Raw genomic sequence first — 22,831 nt, forward strand, 5'->3', positions numbered from 1 at the left:
TGTAAAAGGAGAAACTGTGTTTCAAATTATATTTTTAGGGTCCTGGCTAGTCACTTCATTCATTCATTCATTCATTCAATTGTGTTTATTAAGTGTTTACCATGTGCAGAGCACTGCACTACGCACTTGGGAAAGTACAGTGCAACAATAAACGGTGACAATCCCTGCCCTATGTGCCCGGCATGTAACAAGCTCTGGGGAAGACACAAGCAAATCAAGTTGGACACAGTGCATGTCTTACATAAGGCTCACAGTCTTATTCCTCATTTTACAGATGAAGGCCCTGAGGCACAGAGAAATGGAGTGACTTGCCCCAGGTCACGCAGCAGACAAGGGAGGGAGCCGGGTAGTTCTGACTTCCAGGTCCGGGTTCTTTCCAGTGGGCATGCTGCTTCCCAAACCATTACTTAAGAAGGTGACACTGAATATTTTCATTGGTACAGAATAGCTACTTAATGATCCAAGTGTTTCTCTTGATTGTTGCTAAGTAGCCCTCCACTGACACCAGGTGATCAGAGCTCGGGGGTCCATTAAGACACCCTGATGACCAGAGAAGCCTCCGTGGCCTGCCTGTCCTTGATCCGGTCATGTGGGGGATGGCAGTGTGAGAAGACCAAGTTTCCCTATAAAAGATCCAGCCTCATCCCGAGTGTTTTGCAATAAGCGTGGCTCAGTGGAAAGAGCCCGGGATTTGGAGTCAGAGATCATGGGTTCAAATCCCGGCTCCACCACATGTCTGTTGTGTGACCTTGGACAAGTCACTTAGCTTCTCTTAGCCTCAGTTACCTCATCTGTAAAATGGGGATTAAGACTGTGAGCCCCACGTGGGACAACTCGATCACCTTGTAACCCCTCAGTGCTTAGAGCAGTGCTTTGCACATAGCAAGCACTTAACAAATGCCATCATTATTTATTTATTATTTATCATTTGGGGGCCGAGAGCAAGGCACTGAACACCTGATCCTGACTGGAAATTTCATCCCCACCACGAACCCTAGGGCATGTCAACATCAAAAGTGAACTGCATCGTCTCCTGGTAAGGGGCTTCGTGGTAGGCAGTGCGGCCCACTGGCAAGAGCATGGCTCTGCTACTCAGAAGACTACAATTTATCACTCAGTTAATCCATCGCATTTATTGAGAGCTCACTATGTGAGGAACACTGTTCTAAGCGCTTAGGAGAGTCCAATACAACAGAGTCGGTAGACTCATTCCCTGCCCACAATGGGTTCAGAATGTATAGGTGGTTCTTCTTCAGATGCCATCGAGTTGTTTGGAATCCAGTGCAACTTCATAGAGACACCCTTTCCAGAATGTCCCATCTTCTGTCATCAAATCATCCCGGTATGCATGTCCGTAGAGTTTTCTTGGTAAAGATACTGAAGTGGTTTACCATTGCCTTCTTCTAAACAGTATAAATTCGAATCTCTGCTGTTGTCTTTGCTCAACAAACCGATCACCTGTCTTTGACTCTTCCCCACGCCGCATCTGCCAAGCACAGGCGTTTCGACTCTGTCTGATGCTTCGGCTTAGTCCTTTCCATTATGGATAACCCTAGGTGGCATAGCTCCAAGTTTCATCAACTAGAGGGGAACACAGACCTTAATACAAATAATCCAGTGCAACGAGGTTCCTGCTGTGTGACATTTGGCAAGTTACTAAATCTCTCTATGCCTCAGTTTCCTCATCTGTTAAATAATAACGATAATCATAAGAATTGTGGCAATCATTAAGCGCTTACTATGGGCCAGGCACTGGACTAAACCCTGGGGAAGATAGAAGATAATCAGATTGAACACAGTCCTTGTCCCACATGGGACTTACCGTCTTAATTCTCCTCCTAAAGACGAGGTACAGAGAAGTGAAGTGACTTGCCCAGGCTCATGAAGCTGACAGGTAGCAGAACAAGTATTAGAACACAGGTCTTTCTGACACCCAGGACCGTGCGCTATCCACTAGGCCATGTGAAATCGGGAGAGAGTATAGTAACTTCTACTTCTTAGGCTGTTAGCGGCGAATGGGATTGAGACCGTGTCTGATCAAATTACCTTATATCTACTCCAATAGTTAGAACAGTGCTTGGCACATAGTAAGCAGTTAACAGATACCATAGTTTTGATTATTATTCGACGCATAAACAGCACTAAATAAATAGAATTATCATTAGTAGAAGCTGTTACGGGAAAATCTCTCACCAGAGGGCAGTCCCGGCTCCACCTCGTGTCTCCTGTGTGCCCTTGGGCAAGTCACTTCACTTTTCTGGGAATCAGTTACCTCAACAGTAAACTGGGGATTAAGATCGTGAGTGTCATGTGGGAAAGGGTCTGTGTCCAAACTCATAAACTTGTATCTTCCCCAGAGCTTAGTAGAGTCCCTGGCATATAATAAAACCTGAACAAACGTCATGATTATTGGTGGTGGTATTGTATACTCCACAGTAAAGAACTCGAGCCCCCAGGTGGGAACGAGAATAAACTTTCTGGCTATGAACCCCGCTTACTTTGAGTGAACCCCAAAAGGAGTCTCTCAACCAGTAATCCCACGGGTGAGCATCCTCGATCCAGATTGAAAGATTTTCTTGTTTTCTACACTTCTAATACTGGAACCTCCTCGTTCATGACACCCTTATCGGTCATGGATTTTTGTTTGAGAAGTTCCCTTTTCTTTCCCTAGAGTCAGGGTACAGGGAGCTCTAAGGATGGATAGGTTCCCCCCGTCCCTTGACCTTGAACTCTATGCGAGATCCCCATTATAGGGAAGAGCAGTAATTCCTGCCCCCCTGCTTTAGTTTAGTCCAACTTCTCCAACTATTGGGATAGAAACAGGGGACTCCTAGAAGGGGAGAGCTAGAGAGTCTTCTCCATTCTTTCTACCAATCAATCAATGGTATTCATTGACAGTAATTATAGTAGTGACAATGCAACAATAATCATAATAAGCCTGGTATTTGCTAAGAACTTACTATGTGCCAAGCACTGTGCTAATCACTAGGGTGTACACGGCCAAACTGAGGTGAAACCAGCCCCTGTCCCTTTGGGGATTCATAGGCTTAAGCTATCAAACATATTTATTGAGTGTGTACTCTGTTGCAGAACACGGTACTAAGTTCTTGAGAGGGTACATTGCAAGAGAAATAGCAGACAGATTACTTGTCCATAAAGATCTGGCAGTCTTAATCACCATTTTACAGATGCAGGGACTGAGACCCAGAGAAGAGAAATTACTTACCCCAGGTCACATAGGAGAGACATGACAGACCAGGGATTACAAACCAGATCTTTCTGACTCCTAGGCCGTGCTGCCTCTCAGCAGCACTTAGTTTATGTGCACTTAAAAGAGCTATAAGCTAAGAGTGCTTACTACAAATCACTTTAGCTATCTGTGTCTCAGTTACTTCATCTGTAAAATGGGGGATGAGACGGGGAGCCCCAGGTGGGACAGGGTCTGAGTCCAACCCAATTTGCCCGTATCCACCCCAGCACATAACACAGTGGTCTGCACATTGTAAACGCTTAACAAATACCACAGTTAATGTTATTATTAATATTATTACTATGTGCAGAGCACTGTACTGAGCCCTTGGAAAAGTCTGATACAAAAGAATTAGCAGACTGGTTCTCTGCCCATAATGAGCTTCCAGACTGGAAACTTGAGCAGACCCAAAAGCACAGGTTTGGGAGTCAGAGGAAGTGGGTTCTAATCCCGGCTCTGTCACTCGGTTTCTGTAACCTTGGGTAAGGTCATCTAACTTCTCTGCGCCTCAGTTCCCTCGCCTCTAAAATGGGGGTTCAGATTGTGAGCCCCATGTGGGACATGGACTTTATTAAACCTGATTAATTTGTATCCACCCCAAAGCTTAGGAAAATGTTTGGCACATAGTAAACTCTTAACAAATTCCATGATTCTGATTCTGATTAGGGGACTGGCCATGCCCTGGGAAGACTCCTCATTTCAGAGAACCAAAGGGCACTACCCCCATCCCAAACTGCGCAGCAGAGACTGGACAAGTTCTGACTCGTGCCCTTATGGAAGGTGAGGGGTGGGCCATGGGGTACAGTCCACAAAGAAAGCCTGGAAAAGGCAGATCCTCAGGACATATGGACGAAGACTGCGGGTCAAAGACCATAGGTTGGGCAGGAGGGGGGAAGGATCGTGAGGAGGAATGGAGGGGCAGGGGAGCGAAAAGGGGAGGGGCTCGAGCCCTGCCTGGCAACCGATTGTGATGTACTACTGACGTCAGAGACCGGGTGCGAGGGGCCTGCCCGTTGGGAACAGGAAGTGTTCATTGGACCGTTACCCGAGGTGTTGGTAGTGGTTGGAGAGTTAGTGGTGCTTTCGGTGGTAGTTTGGTGGATCGGAACTTGAGAGTAGATTGGAACGTAGAGAGGAGAGAGAAGGATCTCGTTTGTTTGTTGAGGGAAGGTGTTTGGGGAGGGCTAGGAAGAGGTGGGAGGGAGATTGCTGTGGGCTAGGGAGAGGGGCTAGAGAGGGGCTAGGTGGAGGGGGGGACTTGTTGGGCTAGGGAGGGGGACTTTAGTTAGATTAGCGAACAGTAGAGTAGAGCAGAGTAGAGTAGCGTTGAGTGATAACGATCAGCGGAATGTCTCGATTCATCCGGTCAGTGCACTCTTGTGTCCGTGGGCCCGGGATGTGGTCAGCTGGGAAGGCAAGAGAAGGGGAACGGGCAGGGGTCCAGTCTGGGGCCAGGGGTTGGGGGCCGAGGGGAAGCAGGGGCTGAGAAGCAGGAGAAGGGAGGAGGCGAAGGGGCGGGGAGGAGGGGAGGACAGCGGCAGTTATGAGAGGTGCTGGAGGTACCTCCCCCCCATTCCTAACTTTCGAGGGGAGGCCGAGGCCGGCGACTGGGAGAGGTAGGTGTCCCATTCGAGGTGCCTCTTTCAACCCCCTTTTGCGTCTTCTTCTCTTTCAACTCTTCGTACGGCTCCAGGAGAATTTTTTCTGCGAGTGAGACCTCCAGGATGCGGCGCTGCCTGGAATGGGCCCGAAAGGCTCATTCCACAAAACTTTTCGCCCGCACCTCCCGGGTCGCTCCAGCCACCGAGGACACAGAGTTCAGGGAGGAAGTGATGAACAACGGTGAGGAGCCTGTGACATGGTAGTGGACAGAGTGCGGGCCTGGGAGACTGAAGGACTGGGTTCTGACCCCAGCTCTGTCCCTGTCTGCTGGCTGACCTTGGGCAAGTCAGGTCACTTCCCCATGCCTCAGTTACCTCATCAAGAAAATGGGGATCGATTGTGAGCCCGCATGCGAGACAAGGACTGTGTTCAACACAATTACCTTCTGTTTACCTTAGCGCTTAATAGAGTGTCTGGCACAGAGTAAACGCATAGCAAGTACCGTAACCAAAGTTAATAGAAAGAGGAGATGGAGGGTGGGGTGCAGAGGCCTGTTTTTTTTTTTTGGTAGGGGGGTTGCGAGGGGCCCGGTGCAGCCCCGTCCTCAGAATATTCTGGAGCTGGCAGGGTGTCTGGGGGAGGGAATTGGAGGCAGGGGGCAAAGAAACTCAGACACAATGCTTGGCACATAGTAAACACTTAACAAATGCCATCATCATCATCACTGAGCGAGTTCTCACCGCGGGGTTTCTCCATCCTTCCCAGAGCGGTGTTTTGATCACGAGCTCGAGCTCAGTGAGCTCTACGGATCCCAGTCCCACGGCGATCTGGTGGTAAGAGCCAACACTCCCTTGGCCTGGTCATTCCTCTGGGCCTGGGCCTCTCCGCGGCCGGGGTGTGAGGCTGGGGGAAGGGCGGGGAGGGGAAGGTCTCCCTGGTATGTGAGGCGGTTGTGGTGAGGGGATAGGCCAGGGAGCCTGGTAGTCGGGAAGGACGCAAGTTCTAATCCCGGCTCTGCCATCTGTCTGCTATGGAACCTTAGGTAAGTTATTTCCCTTCTCGGGGCCTCAGTTCCCTCAACTGGAAAATGGGGATTGACACAGTGTGCCCCAGGTGCTACAGGGACTAAGTCCAACCCGATTTGCTTGGACCCACCCCAGAACTTTATACAGTGCCTGGCCCACTGTAAACTCTTGACAAATGTCAGAAGTACTATCATCATTATTGCTATCATTGTTCTTAATATTAAGTGGTCAGAATGTGCCATCGCTCCTTGACCCCTGCTTCCCCTCCCCCCAGTCCTGGACCAGGAACCTGACCTCGCCCCAGGTGAGTAACCTGTTTGAGGAGCTGCAACCTGACCAGGGTGGGGCAGGCAATGCGGATACTCTCCATCCTGCTTCAGGTGAACAGAGCCTTAGAAAATCAGGTAGGAACCCGGGGTTGGGGGGATCGAGGGGTCTGAGAAGGGAGAGGTTGGGAGTGGGATTGACCTTTGATGTCAGGCTAAAAGTGGCGTTTTGGGGTGGAGGGCTTGGGATTGTAGACCAACTGAGAGACACAAGGCACAGTGGTGTGGCACAAGTCACAGAGAGAAGCAGTTGCCCAGTGTGTCCTGGATCCCGGGCCTGGGAGACAGAAGGGCCTGTATTCCAATTCTGGCTCTGCTACTTGGCTGTTGTGTGATCTTATCAAGTCACTCCACATCTCTGTGCCTCAGCTCCGTCATGTGAAAAATGGGGATCAAGACACTGAGCCCTATGTGGTACTGCTACTGTATCCATCCCGATAATCATGCACCTACACCAGCATTAAGTGCAGTGACTGCCACATGCCAAGTGCTTAACCAATGCCATAAACCCTGATTGTAGCCAGTCTCTCTGATGTAAGCCAGCACCATCGATCGATGGCACTGATCGAGTGATCACTGGGCTAAGAGCTTGGGAGAGTACCACAGTATAGTTTGTGAACCCATTCTCTGTCCCCAACAAGCTTACAGTCTAGAAGCGGGAGACAGACATGATGACCAATAAATTATTTGGGGATGCTCTATGGTTTCCTGGTCTTGGGGCTTTCTGCCACCTGTGACCTCCCTCAATCTTCTCAAGTCACGATTAGGCGGTGGTCACATCCCCCTGTTCCCTCAGGGAAATACTCCTCTGGCTACTTCCCCATTTCCCTAAAGGTGGGGCTCTAGGAGGTAATTTTATCAGACAAGAAAGCTCCTGGACCTTTGCCTTATCCAAATCCTTTCTTAAGCCCGTTGTGCCTTTTTGACTGCTCAACCATTAGGCTGAGGATTTCCCAGACAGGAAGTCATTCCCTCATTTGCCATGTCTAAATTGGAGACCCACCGTGTACCCATATATACCCATATATATTTTTTTTGTGAGGGTCCCATCCTCACAAGAAAAAATCAACACAAAATGGAATGCTAAATATCACAAAAATTCCTGGAAGATGGGCAGAGGAAACCCATAACCTTGGCATGAGCATTGACTTCACTATCTCCTTCCACCCACCCAGTCCGGCCAACAATCCCCTCAGTTCTACCTTCTCAATATCGCCCCCATCCCCCCATCTTCTCCATCCAATCGGCTACCACACTGATGCAAGCACTTATTCGATCCCTCCTTGATTAGTGTAATATTCTCCTTGCTGACCTCCCTGCCTCCTGTCTCTCCACACTCCGGTCCATACTCCATTCTGCTTCCTGAAACATTTTCCGGCAAAAACGTTCAGACCATGTTTCTCCACTCCCCAAGAAATTCCAGCAGTTGCTTATCAGTGGAAAGAGAACGGGCCTGGGAGTTGGAGGTCATGGGTTCTAATCCCGGCTCCCCCACATTTCTGTTGTGTGACCTTGGGCAAGTCACTTAACTTCTCTGAGCCTCAGTTACCTCATCTGTAAAATGGGTATTAAGACTGTGAGCCTCAGGTCGGACAACGTGATCACCTTGCATCTCCTCAGCGCTTAGAACAGTGCTTTGCACATAGTAAGCGCCTAACAAATTCCATCATCATTATTCTTATATTATTATCCACCTCTGCTTCAAACAAATACTCCTCACCCTGGCCTTTAAAGCACTTCATCGTTTTAACCCCTCCTTCCTCACCTCGCTTCTCTCCTGCTTCAACCCAGGCAGTATGCTTTATTCCTCTAACGCTAATCTTCTCACTTTACCGTGATCTCTTCTATCTCGCCGTCGACCTCTCGCCCATATCCTCCCTCTGGCCCAGAATGTCCGCCCTCTTTCATATCAGACAGATAACAGTAGTAATTATAATGACATTTCTTCAGCACTTACAATGTACCAAGCACTGTTCTATGCCCTGGAATAGATACAAGGTTATCAGGTTGTCCCAACTGGGTCTCAGAGTCTTAATTCCTATTGTACAGATGAGGTAACCGAGGCACAGAGAAGTTAAGTAATTTGCCCAAAGTAACACAGCTGTCAAGTGGTGGTGCCGGGATTCGAACCCCCGACCTCTGACTCCCAAGCCCGGGATTTTTCCACTGAGCCACGCTGCTTCTCTGCTTCTGATACTTTCTGTCCCCAACTTCGAATCCTTATCAAAGGCACTTCTCCTCCAAAAAGCCTACCCCGACTAGGCGCTCCTCTCCTCTTCTCCCACTCCCTTCTATGCCGCTCTCACTTGCTCCTTCATTCATCTTCACTCTGATCCCCACAGCACATCAGTATGTATCTGCTTAGAACTGTAATTTATTTATTTTGTTACCTATTTATCATTTACTGATTTATATTAATGTCTGTCGCCCCTTGAAGACTGTAAGCACGTGGTGGGCAGGAATGTGTTGGTTGTTCTAGTTTACTCTCCCAAGCGCTTAGTACAGTGCCTGACACACAGTAAGCGTTCAATGACTGCGGTTGAAGGACTGAGTAAATGTATGAACGAATAGGAATCAGTAGCTAAAGTGAACATATCATTTCTCCCCATCTGTCATTTCCACAAAACTGGCACGTTTTATTTACAATGGCAATTTTACCAGATATGGAAACCAAAGGATTAGGCATTCTGAGACCTACATTTTCCTAATTTTATATCTTCCCGTGTATCTGTACTATTTAATGATGTCCCTGGTGCACAACACAACTTCTTAGGGTACCGTTGCAGGTGACATGTGTCCCCAGGAATCGTAGCGGTGTGCACACAAAATAGTTTTCCAAATACCCAATCCTGATTTATTTTCGGTTACACCCTGCTGAACGTGCAGTAGAGCAGTGGGGCGATACTCAAAATCGTTCCATGGGACAGAACACATTGGAATCTCTATTTATGAGTCTCTCAAAGTTTAAAAAATGGGAGTTCTATAATGGCAGTGAACAATACTAAACATCAAAGAACAGGAAAAATCAGTCAGTCAATCATATTTTAAGCACTTCCGGTGTTCAGAGCACTGTACTAAGCGAATGGGAGAGTCCGATATAATAGCAAACGAAGCCATTCCCTGTCCACCATGTGCTGTCAGTCTAGAGGGGGGAGACAGATAGTAAGAGAAAACAAAAAATGAGAGATATGGACGTGAGTGCCGTGGGGCTGGCTGGCTGACTGGCTGGCTGGAGGAAAGAATAAAGGAGAGCAGGTCATGGTGAAGCAGAAGGGAATGGGAGAAGAGGAAAGGGCAGGTGCTTAATCAGGGAACACTTCGTGGAGGAGATGTGCCTTCAGGAAGTCATTGCCTGTCAGATCTGAGGAGAGAGGGCGTTCCAGGACAGAGGTGTGTCGTGGGCGATAGGTTGGAGGCACTCTGGATGAGATGGAGGTAGAGTGAGTACCTTGAATACAGTAAGTACAGTGAGGAAGTTGGCATTAGAAGTGCAAAATGTGCGGGCTGGGTTGTAGTAGAAAATCAGTAAGAAATAGGAGACAAGGTGGTGGTGTGCTTACCCACTGGTGAGGAGTTTCCGCCTGATGTGAAAGTGGACAGGCAACCACTGGAGGTTCTTGAGGAGCAGGAGTCTCTCGCTCTCCCTTCTGCGGCTTCTCCCCGCTCAGTTCGCCAGCACTTCCGGTCCCCTGCTCTGTGGACTCCGGGCCTGTGAGGTGGTGGGGCCTTCACCGCTTTGCTGCTTGGGGTCCAGACATCAGGGCAGGGCAGGGGTCGTGGGGTGGGGGTGGAAGGGGGTCGGTGGGTTGGGGGGGATGCCAAGGGAAGGGATGTTTGGCGGGGTTGTTGAGTTCGACTTTCACCATCTGCCTCCCTACTGATCTCCAGGTGGCCGACTTGGCAAGGAGCGTGTTTGAGCACCACATCTCCTCCGGCTCCCAGGCTAGGAAGACCGTCTTCAAGGAAGCCCTGGCCCTGCTGGCTTGTCACTACACTCGGGAGACAGTGCAGGTCTTCCTCGAGTACTCAATACCTCTGAACGGGTACGGCCACCATCTTCCCCCAGCTCCCCGGGACGGAAAGGCCCCAGCTGGGACAAACCCGGGAAGAACGATATAGGATACCTCCGGGGTGGGGGCCTAGTGCGGACTTCGGCAGTTGTATCGAGTCTGGGGGTCTCGGTTCTCCTTGGTCTCCACCTAAGGGGCCGTTCCTGAGTGGGAGGTGCTGGCAGGTGGGTGGTGGGGAGATTCCCAGGCCCCAAAGGCTGTACTCCAGGCCCCCCGCAACGCCTTGGTCCCCTCTGGGGCTAGATCCTGGGCCGGTGCTGGAGGAGAGGTGGGAAAAGTTGAGTCCGGGTTGTGGCTCTACAGGCAGATCCTTGAGGTTTGGAAATCTTTCGGGGCGGATGCTTCCATCGCCTCCCGCATGCTGCGGGAACTGCTCCGTAGGGTGTTGGTACGACCCCTACCTGAGGAGAGCAACAGGACCGAATGGGACAGGCACACCCGAGACTCCATCGCGGTGAGCCCCAGAAGGACGTATCGAAGGGCAGGCCTGGACTGGAGCCCGCAGCCCTCAGCCCTGAGCCCCAAACCTGCCCCACCTCTTCCCACTCCCTCCGACACATCCAGTGTTGCCTGGGGAGGTCGCTCAGGGTGCCAGGTGTGAGTGTCGGGGACGGTCCTCGAGGGCACAGTGGGCCAAGCTCCAACAGGGGCCACCGAGCTGTGTGCTGCCTATCCCTGCCTGGGGCTTTGGCCCAGAGAGGGCCCTGGGAGCGGGGTTAAAGGGAGCCGTGGACAGAGGCCAGGGGTCATGTCGGATTGGGGAGGACTTCTGGCTGAGCCCATGTGCCACCTCACCAGGCTGTGAACACGCTATATGAGCTTCTCTTTGCTGTGGAGTACTCGGTGGCTGTGGCTCAACTCCTCCCCCGATCTTCCTGACCTTCATCATCCAAATCCAGTATGTCCTGGAGGTGGGCCTGGTTGGGGAGCGGGTGCTCTTGGCCGTGGAGCCCACCGTCCCCTCCGCCCTCAGTCCCTGGAGGTGAGGGACCGGAGGGATGCGGAGTTGGGGGAGACGGACCCGTGAAGGAGATACTCCAAGTGCGGATGGCTCATCCCCCGATTACCAGACAGATCCGTCGGGCACTCTGCATCGTGGCTGGGGGCTCCCAGGGGGCAGGGAGCCGGTGGTCCGTGGGTCTGGGAGGCCTGAGTTGGCAGAAATTCCAGTGAGCTCCTGGTCCAGGTTTTCCCTGCTGGGCTGGGGACCAAACATGGCCGGGGTGGTCGATTTGGAGGTCAGATCTCGTGTGTCCTACCCCTGGGGGTAGGGGTTGCCTGTGATAGGACAAGGCATTTTTGGGACATGCCCAGAATCGGCTGGACTGACGGACACCCTCTGGTCCTCTCGCACCACCCACCCTGCCCCGATCCCCTCAACCCTCGTTGCTTTCAGGGCGGCCCTGGAGGCCCTGAGGGGGCTTCTGTCCACCAGAGGATGTTGGCAGAGCTTCATATCCATGGAGTTGCAGGATGGCTGGCACCTCTTCTCATCCCTCAACACCTTCCAGACGGCCGTGACCCTTCTGGCCAGGGTGTGTTTGTGTGCGTGCGTGTGTGTGTGTGTGTGTGTGTGTGAGTGACAGGGTGGTCAGGATCCCCCAAGAAATGGGGTTGGGCAAGCGGGTGGGGAGTAGCCTCCTCAGTTAACTGCCTTACCCCTGGCCCTCCCCGAGCTCCTATTACCCGGCCCCGGGGCTTCCCGGACTCCTCTCTGAGCTCAGCCCTGAGGGACTGTTTCCCCCAAGACCCTGGTCCAGAGAAGGTGCCCGATGGTGGCCGAACTCCTGCAAATGGTGGCCAGCTTCTTGAAGGAGAAAGGCTCTCAGGGCCGGAGTGTAGCCATGGGGCTGCTGGCCGAGGTAAGAACAGGGGCCTGGGGCCCTGAAGAGACGGCTCGGGTCCGCAGTGGGCACTGTCACCTTCAGGCAGGGACCCCCGGACCCTGAACCCCGGGGGGGGGAGGGGGGCAGAGGTTGGAGGGGAGCGGGGAGGTACTAGTCCCCGCCCCCGTCCCAAACAGCTTGGCACCCGTTGCCCCCTCTCTGCGGGTCCCGGCTCCGCCTTTCCGAGCATCAGGCTCCTGCCCCGCTCGCCTATACGGTCCAGGAGCAGACACGGTTTTCCTTGTCAGTTGATCTGGACCTTCGGCATGAAGACTGTCCTGGATCCCAAGGTCGTGCGGTTCCTCCTCCGGGACGGCCTAAAGGACCCCGACCCCGTGATGCGGGCCATCAGCCTACAGGCCCTCACCAGCCTGCCCCTCAACCACGACAAGGTCAGGGGCACAGCCCTAGGCCCACCCCCATAGGGTGCAGGGCCGGGGTGATCCCCAGCCCGGGATCCGGACTGTCTTTGAGAGACCCCCGCCGCCGGGGAGGTCCCAGATCAGGCAGGGGATGCCGGGCGACAGAGGACTCCCGGGAGCGGTCCGGGTCGGCCCGGGGGTGGGTAGTCCGGGTGCGGGCCCAGGATCGAGGGGCCAGGGGCTGCCGTCTCGGGGCGGACCGCCTCACCGTCGACCTCTTTGCCCTCGTCTCTTCAGCGCCCAGTGCTCCTTGCTCAGCTCCCCTTCCTCCTGGTGGGCATCACCCGGAAGGACCAGGAGGGGCCCCTAGCGGCCATGGACGCGGCGACTCTCACCGCCCGCAGCCTAGGTAGTAGGGGACTCGGCCACCTCCGTAAAGACATCGTCCTAATGCTGAACCCGTTCTTTGACGACGTGAGTCTGAGGGGCTCGAGGGGACAGGGGAGCAGCCGCCGCAGGACCGGAGCCCGGGACCTCCCGCTCCGACCCCGACTGTGCCAGAGCACAGAGGCGGCCGCTTCCACAGCTCCCACAGGGCTCGGGGCATGGGCTGCCCTTCCGCAGATCGTCACACCCTCGGCGAGCCACGGCTCTCCCCAGCCCCCCGCCCGGCACTGCTTCCCCCCTATGCCGGCGATGCCCTCGCTCCTTACTCTCCCCCCTAAGACCTCAGTCCCCTGATTTTCCCTGCCCTGGGGTCCCCAGCCCCCGCTCCGGTTCCCGTCGCCCCCCCCCCATCTTCTGCCCCCCCCCCCACTCCACCGGGGATTTCTCCTCAGGAGAGATCCCAAGTGCGGGTGGCAGCCCTGGAGCTGCTGGCAGCCGTGGCCGGCGGCTGTGTGACAGATCCCAAATCCCATCTCCGTCAGAGGCTGATCCGCTGCCTCCTCCCCGTCCTCTTCCACCTGAAGAACGAGCACCCGACAATGGCCAAAGTGAGTCTCCCCCCACCCTCCACAGTACCCATCCTCTCTGGGCCCCTGGTCTGGGGCTCTGCCGCCCCCTGACACCCAGATTCGGGATCTCTGTTTCCAGAAAGCCAGATATACATTCTTCTGGCTGGCCCAGAATATCGGCTGGAGGCACTCCAGAGTCGTCGGGTGGATGTTGAGGTGGGAAGGGAGGGCGAGCACGGCCTACAGTACCATCTGGATGGCCTCGGTGAGTACGTCAGGGATGGGTGGGGGCTGGGAGGGGCTGTCCTTGGGTCTGGGGTGGGAACTGTGGGCGCGGATCCATCCTGCAGGGCACATCGGTGGGAAATGTTGGGTAATTACTCTGTACACAGCACTCTACCGAGCTCCTCGGAGAACACCGTTGAATGGTTGGTGGACACGTTCCAGGCCCGCAATGACCTTACAGTCTAGAGGGGTTGATTTGCGAAAGGGACCAGGAGGAGGTTGAGAGCCCCGTGTCCTGTAGTGGAAGTGGAAGTTGGAAAGCTGGAGCGCATCGTCAAGGAGGTTGTGGACGGGTTGGGGTCTCTCACTCTCCTTCTCCTCCTCCCCAGATGAAGAGCTTTGGGGACTTCCATCCCATTTTCTTGTCCCAATCTCTGGCCTATACCAACTGCATCCAACCAGATGTCAAATTTGCGGCCCTTGTCTTCCTCGGTGAGTGGGGAGTGGAGGGCACTGGGGAAAGCAAGCAAACATACAAACCAAAAACCAACAAAATAATGCCACACGATCTGGCCCGACCCCCTTTCTTGGCCAGATCCCAGAGGAGGCCTCTCTTGGCTCCTCCTCCCTGACTCCGGGGGCTGGATATGGAAGCCAAGTCCTTCCAGTAGTCCTTCCGGGAAGCAGGTGAACGGATGGATGGGCAAACAAACGAGGAAAATAATGGTTTGTTTCTTTTCCCCACGGTACACACGATCACTCTCTATACCGCAAGCCCGCTGCTCTCCAACAAGGCGTTCAAAATCATTTTCCAGATTGAGTCTCAAAGACACGCACACTTTCCATCTATCCCCTAATCTCTCTCTCTCTCTCTGTCTCTCTCTGTCTCTCTCTCTCTCTCTCTGTGTCTCTCTCTCTCTCTCTCTTTCCCTCTTCTGTCTCGCGCCATGCTCTGTGATTCCTCCTCTGTCTTGCTTTTCTCTTTCACTCGTCTTTCTGAATGCTGGCCCTCTGAGCCTCTAGCAGCTATTTCCCCCTAGACTGCTAGCTCCTTATGGGCTGGGAGATCTGTCTGCTCATTCTAGTTGTCTATATTCTCCCTAGCGCTTAATGCAGTGCTCTGAACATGGTAAGCGCTCTGAAAATACCATCGACGGACGGATTGATTTATCTGCCTTCTTCTTTCCTCTCTCTCGCGTTTCAGGCTTTCCCATCTCCGCAGGCCTGGGTGGGTGCTGGTAGAAGGACAGAACGAGGAGAGGGGAAGTTATGGGCTGAGGAGATTGGAGTTGGATGGGGAGTGGAGAACTCTTCCAAGGTCTCCGGGGCATGATCAAAGTGGGGGAGGGGGACAGCTTCTAGTGGAGGACTGCTTTGCATCTCACGTGTTCTTTACCACCCCTTTTCAGAAATTGAAGCTCTGAAAAACGACTCCTCGACCAGCATCCGCAGATTCCTGAACACGTACGAACGGAGACTGAAAGAGAACGATGAACTGTTCTTCTTCTGAGGGCCCCCACCCCGAGGGAGAAAAGAAACTTAGGAGTAGGAGGTAGCATCAGGACGGTCCTGGGGCACCGGGTCTGGAGGAGCGGGGGCTGCCTTGGGACGTGCCAAGGGTTCTGGTCCCAGAAGAATGGACAGAATCCTGTCCTGAGACAGCCATGTGAGGGAAGGTGGCTCAGGGGACTCGGCCCTCTCCAGGATCCCCCAATTTTGCTTTGGCCGCCGCCGGGAGCATGGAGGCCAGGCCGGGTGTGGACTCTAACTCCAGGACTCTGGGACGGTGGGGCAGGACCGAGCCGGTGTCAAAAGCCCACTTCTTTCCCGAGGGGTGGGGCTTGACTTTCCTTCAGCCAGCGGAATGGTAGGGAGTTGGGGCGGGGTTTAGATTGGAGTTCCACTAGAGTCTAGGGGTGCTGCGGAGAGGGGGTGACCCGTCGGCCCTGGACGGCTCAGCCCCCAGGTTTTTGGGACACTGTTCTTCAGGTCCCAAGGCCACAGGTCAGAACTGGATTCCAGGTTCTCTGTGTGATGCCATCGGAGGAGAAGGAGTGCTTTGCACACACTAAGCGCTCAGTAAATATGACTAAATGAATGAGTGAATGAATACTATTACTACTACTACTACTGATGTTTTGTAAGCATTCTCTGTCTTATTGCTCCAATAGCCCGGTGCTTTCTTTAACAGTAGGGCTTCATGTCCTGATGTTAAATGATGAGGCACTGATATAGCTTCTAGGCTATCAGCTATACCCAATTACAAACCCTAGTTTGCATTTATAGAGTAATTCCAGCTGTAATCGCAGTCAGCCTCATGCATAGAACCATCCATACGTTGAGTATAATGCTATCGAGAAAACCGGGCTGGAGAGTGGAACCGCACACCCCTCTGTGCTTGTTCACTGGCAGTCATTATAGGCCCCAATCTTCACTGTGATCCATCGTTTGTCAGAGAACTTGTCTACCTACTCTGTTGTTTTGTACTCTCCCAAACTCTTAGAATGGGGCTCTGCACATGTAAGTGCTACATAAATGTGACTGATTGAGTGACAGTAATTGTAGTTGAAGCAGCGTGGCATAGTGGAAGGAGCATGTGCTTGTGAGCCAGAATTCGTGGGTTCTAATCCCAGCTCTGCTGTGTCACACAAAGCTGTGTGACTTTGGGCAAGTCACTTGACTTCTTTGTGCCTTTGTTACCTCATCTGTAAAATTGGAATTAAGACTGTGAGTCCCAGGTGGGAGAACCAACTACCTTGTATGTACTCCAGTGCTTCGAACAGTGCTTGGCACATGGTAAGTGCTTAACAAATGCCATCATTAGTAGTAGTAGCTGTGGAGATCAATCATCATGTGCTGGGCTCCATGGACAGGTCCTGTGCCTACCCTGTGAGCAAGGGTCCCTGCCCCTCCCCCTTACCCCACGACCTCACTTTCATCACGTGACATCATAGAACCCTGACAACCTCACCGTATAAAACCCTCGAAAATGGGCAACCCCCAGACCTACCTCTCCTTTCTCTGTGAGGAACCTAAGAGGGCAGCCACCATGGCAACTTAGCTGTTAAGATTTGTTCTAAAGGAATCTCCGAGTTTCTCCCTTGGCCACCTGGCAGGTAGGGTCTCTCTAGAGGCTTTTGGAATTTGTTTCTCTAGATAGATGGTCCACACCTGAGTGGTTATATTTTCCTGTCAGAAGGTGGCACTCCCTTGGGTCCCTTTCCTCCTGATGAAGGAGGAAATGTTCCTATCGCTGAGGAGTACAAGAGCCGACTAGGGGGAAGGGGATCTGCTAAACATTTCCACCCAGTCCTGGGCCCTCAACCACTGCTCAGCTCAAATCCATCCGGGGCGCTTTGGAGCTACGAACACATGTACACAGATACACAGGCAGAACCCCCTCGCTGATATGCTTCCAATCCAGTTGCAGCTAGGTTTGGGGATGGATGGGGAGAGTTCAGATGACTCAGTGCCAAGCTGACCTGGAGATGGACGTCCGTTTCTGTTTCCTCTGCAGGGCTTCAAGCTCTCCATAGCAGGTGATACCAGCTGTGGCCCAGCGAGGAGTGGAGCGGGGATCGCAGTGGCTCAGGGAGTTCTGCACCCAAATTGGAGGGTAACATTGCTTTGGGGACCCTCCACTGGCACATTCCACTTAGGTTAGGGCATTGCCACCCTCTCCTACCGTTCCCAAAGCCAGTTGAAGGTGGAGAAGGGAGAAGAGGATGGGCCCCATCTATAAAAGGTTAAGAGGCCCCCAGAGCAGCTACAGGAGCCAGCCAGAATGACCGTGCTAGGCCACAGGGCTTCTTTAATTGTCAGGGTGGTCCGAGTCATCCACTGCTACAGGGCCTTAGAGGTGGTCCGGTGCCTTCAGGTCGTAGCAGTGCACGTCCCAGCGCTAGTTCCAGCGCCACCCACTACTCCCGGCCCAGGAAGCGGCCCTATGACATGGTGACCAGAGGGGAGACACAGGAAGATGGGCCGCCTAGATAAATGGTCAAGAGGCCTGGAAGGTGACATCTGGAGCTGGTGAGGATGACCAAGCTGGGTCGCTGGGCTTCCTTCGTAACATGGTTTGTAAGGGGGTTCTGGTGTTACAGGTCATCAGATTTGGTCGGGCTCCCCCAGCCCGTGGCCATGCCAATGTGTGTGCCAGTGACCGTGCCACCGGCCCCTCCCCAGTCCATAAAGCGACCCCATTCCCCTGTGGCTCCTGAAAAGGGGGAGGAGGATGGTCACCATCAATGAAATGGAAGAGTAGCGACATGGAGGGTCCTGCCACTGGTCAGGTGACGGCAGCCGGAGAAGAGGCCCACGGCAGCGGCGTCTGCCTCATCAGCACCACCCAGAGCCACGCTACCCCGCACAGACACGGCCGACCCTACCCAGATACATCTCGCTGTAATGAAACAGGATAGGAAATAGAGCTTACCCCCGGGGCCAGCGACGATATTGCCCAGTGATTCCCCAAAGCAGACTGGCGGGGGGAGACCACGCTGGCCGGCCCAATACCACCACCGGCCCGGTGGCACCATCACCGTGCCACCCTCCCCTACACCATCTCTGGGCACCCGGCAACGACCACATACCACCCTGCTGACTCCTCCGCTGAACAGCCGACACCGTGATCGTGCCACCCTTCTTGATACCACTTCCAGGCTGCCAGCCCCATCTTCGTGACTCCTCCCCGCCACCCACTTTGTGTCTCTGGCACCGTCATCATGTCATCCTTCTCGACACCAATTCCGGGCCACGGGACCATCACGGTGTCACCCTCACTGACACCGCCTCTGGGTCACCGACATTTCCACCGTGCCACCTTCTGTCGGTACCACTACCGGACTGCTGACATTGTGATCCTGCCATCTTGTCAGATACCTCCTCTGGGCAGCCGGTAATGTCACTGTGTCAGCCTCAATGACACCTCTGGGTCGCCGGAACAGTCATCGTGCCATCCTACCTGACACCACCTCTGGGTCACTGGCATTGTCACCGTACCACCTTCCACCATCACCACCGGCCTGACATCTGTGGCACTATCCCAGCTCCAGCCTCCCCAACGCCTCCCAGTCACCGTGCCTCCCTCCCTGACAGCGGCCCCATCACTGTGCCACCGTGCCACCTTCCTTGACGCCTCCTCTGAGCAACCAAGATCGTCATAGTATCACCCTTCTCGACACCACCTGAGGCTGTGGATACTATCATCGATACACCTTCCCTGCATCGATGCATTGATACTTCGATACACAGCTCCTCTGGGACCCCGGCACCATCATCGTTCCACCTTCCCTGCATTGCCCCTGGGTCACTGGCAATGTCATCATGACACCCACCCCTGACACTATCACCAGGCCATTGACACTGTCATCGTGCCACCTTCCCTGAAACCTTTTATAGTCAGCCGGGCCTGTCAACAACGATCCTCCCTGACAACTCCTCGGAGCCACGGACAAAGTCAATCGGTAACCTTTCCACACATGTCCTCTGGGCCGCTGTCACTGTCATCGTGCCACTCTACCCGACACCTCATGTGCAGCCGACATCCTCATAGTGTCACCTTTCTCGACACCACCTCTGGGCCACCGGCACTGTCATTGTGATACCATCTGGGAAAGAAGGTACCATCATTGTGTCACCCTCCCTGATCCCTCCTCTGGGCAACTGGCATCGTCATTGTGCCATTCTTCTAGCCACTACCTCCAGGCCACCAGCACTGTCATTGCGCCACTTTCCCTGACAGCTCCTATGGGCCACCGACACCATCATGGTGCCACCCTGACGGACACCTCCTATAGGCAGTTGGCACAGTCACTGTGCCCCCCTACATGAAGCTTCTGGGCCATTGGCACAGTCATTTTGCCACCCTTCTTGAAACAACTTCCGGGCCGTTGGCATTGTTATCGTGCCAACCTCTCTGACACCACCTCTGGGTCACCATGCCACCCTTCGCTGACACCACAACCAGGCTACTAGCACTGTCATCGTACCTGCCCCCCCCCACCGACAACTCCTCAGGGCAGCTGGCCCTGTCACGGTGCCACCTTCCTGATGCCTCCTCCAGGTTACTGGTACAGTCTCCATGTTACCCTCCCTGACACTCCTCTGGGTTGCCCCAAGATTCAGCAAACCAGCCGCCTCAATGCCTCTTCTGGGCCAGCTGGGCCACCTGCTATGACACCTCCACTAGGCCACCGCATCCTGTCATCCCAACTCCTCAGCCCTGTCACCTCTGCCTCCCACACCGACACCACTGGGCCTCTAGCTCCACTGGCCTTACCTCCTCTGCTGGGACACCACACGAGCCGCCTGGGCATCTCAGCTGGGCCAACACACCAGCCGACCTGACACCTCCTCCTGGGCCACTGCTGTCAATCAAACCCGACACCTCCAGGGCCACCAACACCACCACTGGGCCACCAGAACAGCAATCCTGACCCTTCCTGCTGAGCCACTACCGCCTCCCACCCTGACTCCTCTGGGCCACCGCACCTGCCACCCCAAAACCTCAGGTGGGCCACCACTGCTACCCACCTGGACACCACAGGCCGGCCTCCACACCAGCCGACGAACATTTCCGCTGGGCCAGTGGTGCCATCTGATCCCACACTCCTGACAGACTACCGCGTCCACCCCCCGGACACCTCTTCTGGGCCACTGCACCGACAGCCATGATGCTTCCACTGGGTCACCCCCACCATCTGCCCTGACACCTCCGCTGGGTTACCACCATCACCCATCCTGACATCTCCACCAGGAAAACAACATCTGCCCTGCCAACACCTCTGCCAGGCCACTGCACAAGCCACCCCAAGACCCTGAATTTGGCATTGAGTTTGGCCGATTCAGAAGGGTCCAGTGATTTTCACAGTTGTAATAACTACCCGACAAACCACAGGTCATCTGTCACCTTTTCTCATCTCACCATCTCCTCTTGAATGTCCAGGTTTAGTCATGGATGCCTATTACAGAGAAAAACTTAGAACCCCATTATTATTGTTAGTATTATTATTATTATTATTACTATTATGATTATTATTATTCTGTGCCATCGAGTCACTTGCGATTCATAGTACTCCATGGATATACTTTCTCCAGAAAGTCCTGTCCTCTGCCATAATCCACAACCTTTCTAACGGTTCTTCCATTATTGTTGATTTGGTCCCTATCTAGCTGCCTATCTACCTCCTCTACGTTTTTCCTGTACTTTTCCTAGCATTAGTGTCTTTTTCAGAGAATCAGTCCTCCTAATTGCATGTCCGAAATAAGCTATGCAAGTCGAGACTTTTGGCCCTGAAAAGACCACGTGGGTTTAATTTGTTTGGTTTTCAGGCAGTCCATGGTATTTGCAAAAGCCTTCTCCAATACAGCATTTCCAAAGAATCGAAGTTCTTTCTATCCTGTCTTTTCACTGTCCAGTTTTTAGATCCATACATTATCACTAGGAATACCATAGAGTTTAATCATTTGTGGTTTTGTGGCAATTGGTACATCAGTACAGCACATTTCATGTCTTTTCTGGGCTCTTCATAGTAACTCTTCCTATCATTAATCTTTGGCGTTTTGCTTGGCTACTAGTTCCTTTATTATTGATTATCCATCCCAAGAGAGAACAAATTATCAACTATTTCAAACTTCTCTCCGTTTAGGAATAAAGTGTTAAAACTTTCAGTTGCCATGATCTCTGTTTTCTTGACATTGAAATATAGGCCCATCTTTTTGCTCTGTTCCTTAATTCTTAATATTAAGCCCTTCAGGTCTTCTTCACATTCTGCTAGTAGGGTTATATCATCAGCATAACGAAGCTTGTTTGTATTCCTCCCTCCAATCTTTACTCCCCATTTGTCTTCATCTAGTCCGACTTCTCTCATTAGGTATTCTGTGTAAGGGATGAGCAGATAAGGCAATAAGATACATCCTTGACATACACACTTGCCAATGGAAAACCAAACTGTTTCTCCCTATTCTGTTCTTATTGTAGCCACCTGTTTGTCATACAGAGAAGCAGCGTGGCTCAGAGGAAAGAGCACGGGCTTTGGAGTCAGAGGTCATGGGTTCAAATCCCTGTTCTGCCAACTGTCAGCTGTTTGAGCTTGGGCAAGTCACTTAACTTCTCTGTGCCTCAGTTACCTCATCTGTAAAATGGGGATTAAGACTGCGAGCCCCCCACGGGACAATCTGATCACCTTGTAACCTCCCCAGTGCTTAGAACAGTGCTTTGCACACAGTAAGCACTTAATAAATGCCATTAGTATTATAATTATAATTATCATTGTTAAACAGGTTCCATATTAATGCAACTAATGTTCTGGTATGCCCATTTCCCTTAACGTGTGCCAGAATTTCTTGTGATCCACACAATCAAAGGCCTTACTATAATCAATAAAGCACATGCTGACTTCCTTTCACTATTCTCCTGTCCTTTCAATTATCCAAAGGGCATCAGCAATAGTATCTCCTGTCCCTCGTCCTTTGTGGAATCCTGCCTGAGCAACGGGCAATTCATATTCCATGTAGGCCTCCACTGGACGCTGTATAGCTTTTAACAGTACCTTCCTGGCATGTGAGATCAAGGAAACTCTAGATAATTGTTCATTTTAGTTATATCTCTTTGTTTCAGTATTGGAGCATAAATTAATCTTTCCCAATCAGATGTCCATTGAATGGTTAGCTATATTACCCATACCTGTTGACATAATTTGGTAAGGACTTTGACCGCTTCCTCTTCAGCAGCCTGAAACATCTCAGTAGGAAGCCTATCAAGCCAGGTGCCTTGTTTTTGCTGAGGTAGCATAAAGCTGACCTAAAACTTCACTTTCCATGATAAGTGGCTCTAATTCAAAATGCACTTCCTCAAATGCTTCTTGTATATTGCTATCTTTCAGGTACGGTTCCTCTGTGTATTCTTTCCATCTCTGTTTGATTCCACTTGGTATCATTTATCATCAGGCCATCTTTATTTTGACAAATTCAATCCGAGGACGACACATTCCATTTATTTCCTTAATCTTCTGAAATAGTGCTCTTGTCTGCCCATTTTTGTTATTGACTTCCATTTCTTTCCATATGCTGTTATAATATTCCTGTTTGTCCTTCCTGGCAGAACGGTGGACTTCTCTGTTCAGTTCA

The 22,831-nt window shown here is 52.4% G+C and overlaps 1 protein-coding gene across 1 annotated transcript; it reads left to right on the plus strand.

Annotated features, from left to right (window-relative positions):
- The first annotated feature begins 1,001 nt into the window (after positions 1-1,001).
- LOC119923393 (maestro heat-like repeat family member 5) lies at positions 1,002-20,682 on the plus strand. Its single transcript, XM_038742802.1, is given in 18 exon segments — positions 1,002-1,036; positions 4,944-5,092; positions 5,618-5,711; positions 6,200-6,281; positions 10,092-10,246; positions 10,577-10,727; positions 11,072-11,138; positions 11,141-11,255; positions 11,670-11,808; positions 12,022-12,135; positions 12,408-12,551; positions 12,819-12,995; positions 13,361-13,516; positions 13,617-13,742; positions 14,092-14,194; positions 15,112-15,254; positions 17,220-17,318; positions 17,580-20,682. Coding segments are annotated over 16 exon segments (1,908 nt in total). The 3' UTR covers positions 15,213-15,254; positions 17,220-17,318; positions 17,580-20,682.
- Positions 20,683-22,831: the final 2,149 nt, after the last annotated feature.

Source organism: Tachyglossus aculeatus, unplaced genomic scaffold (genome assembly GCF_015852505.1).
Source record: "Tachyglossus aculeatus isolate mTacAcu1 unplaced genomic scaffold, mTacAcu1.pri scaffold_184_arrow_ctg1, whole genome shotgun sequence".
Taxonomy (NCBI): Eukaryota; Metazoa; Chordata; class Mammalia; order Monotremata; family Tachyglossidae; genus Tachyglossus; species Tachyglossus aculeatus.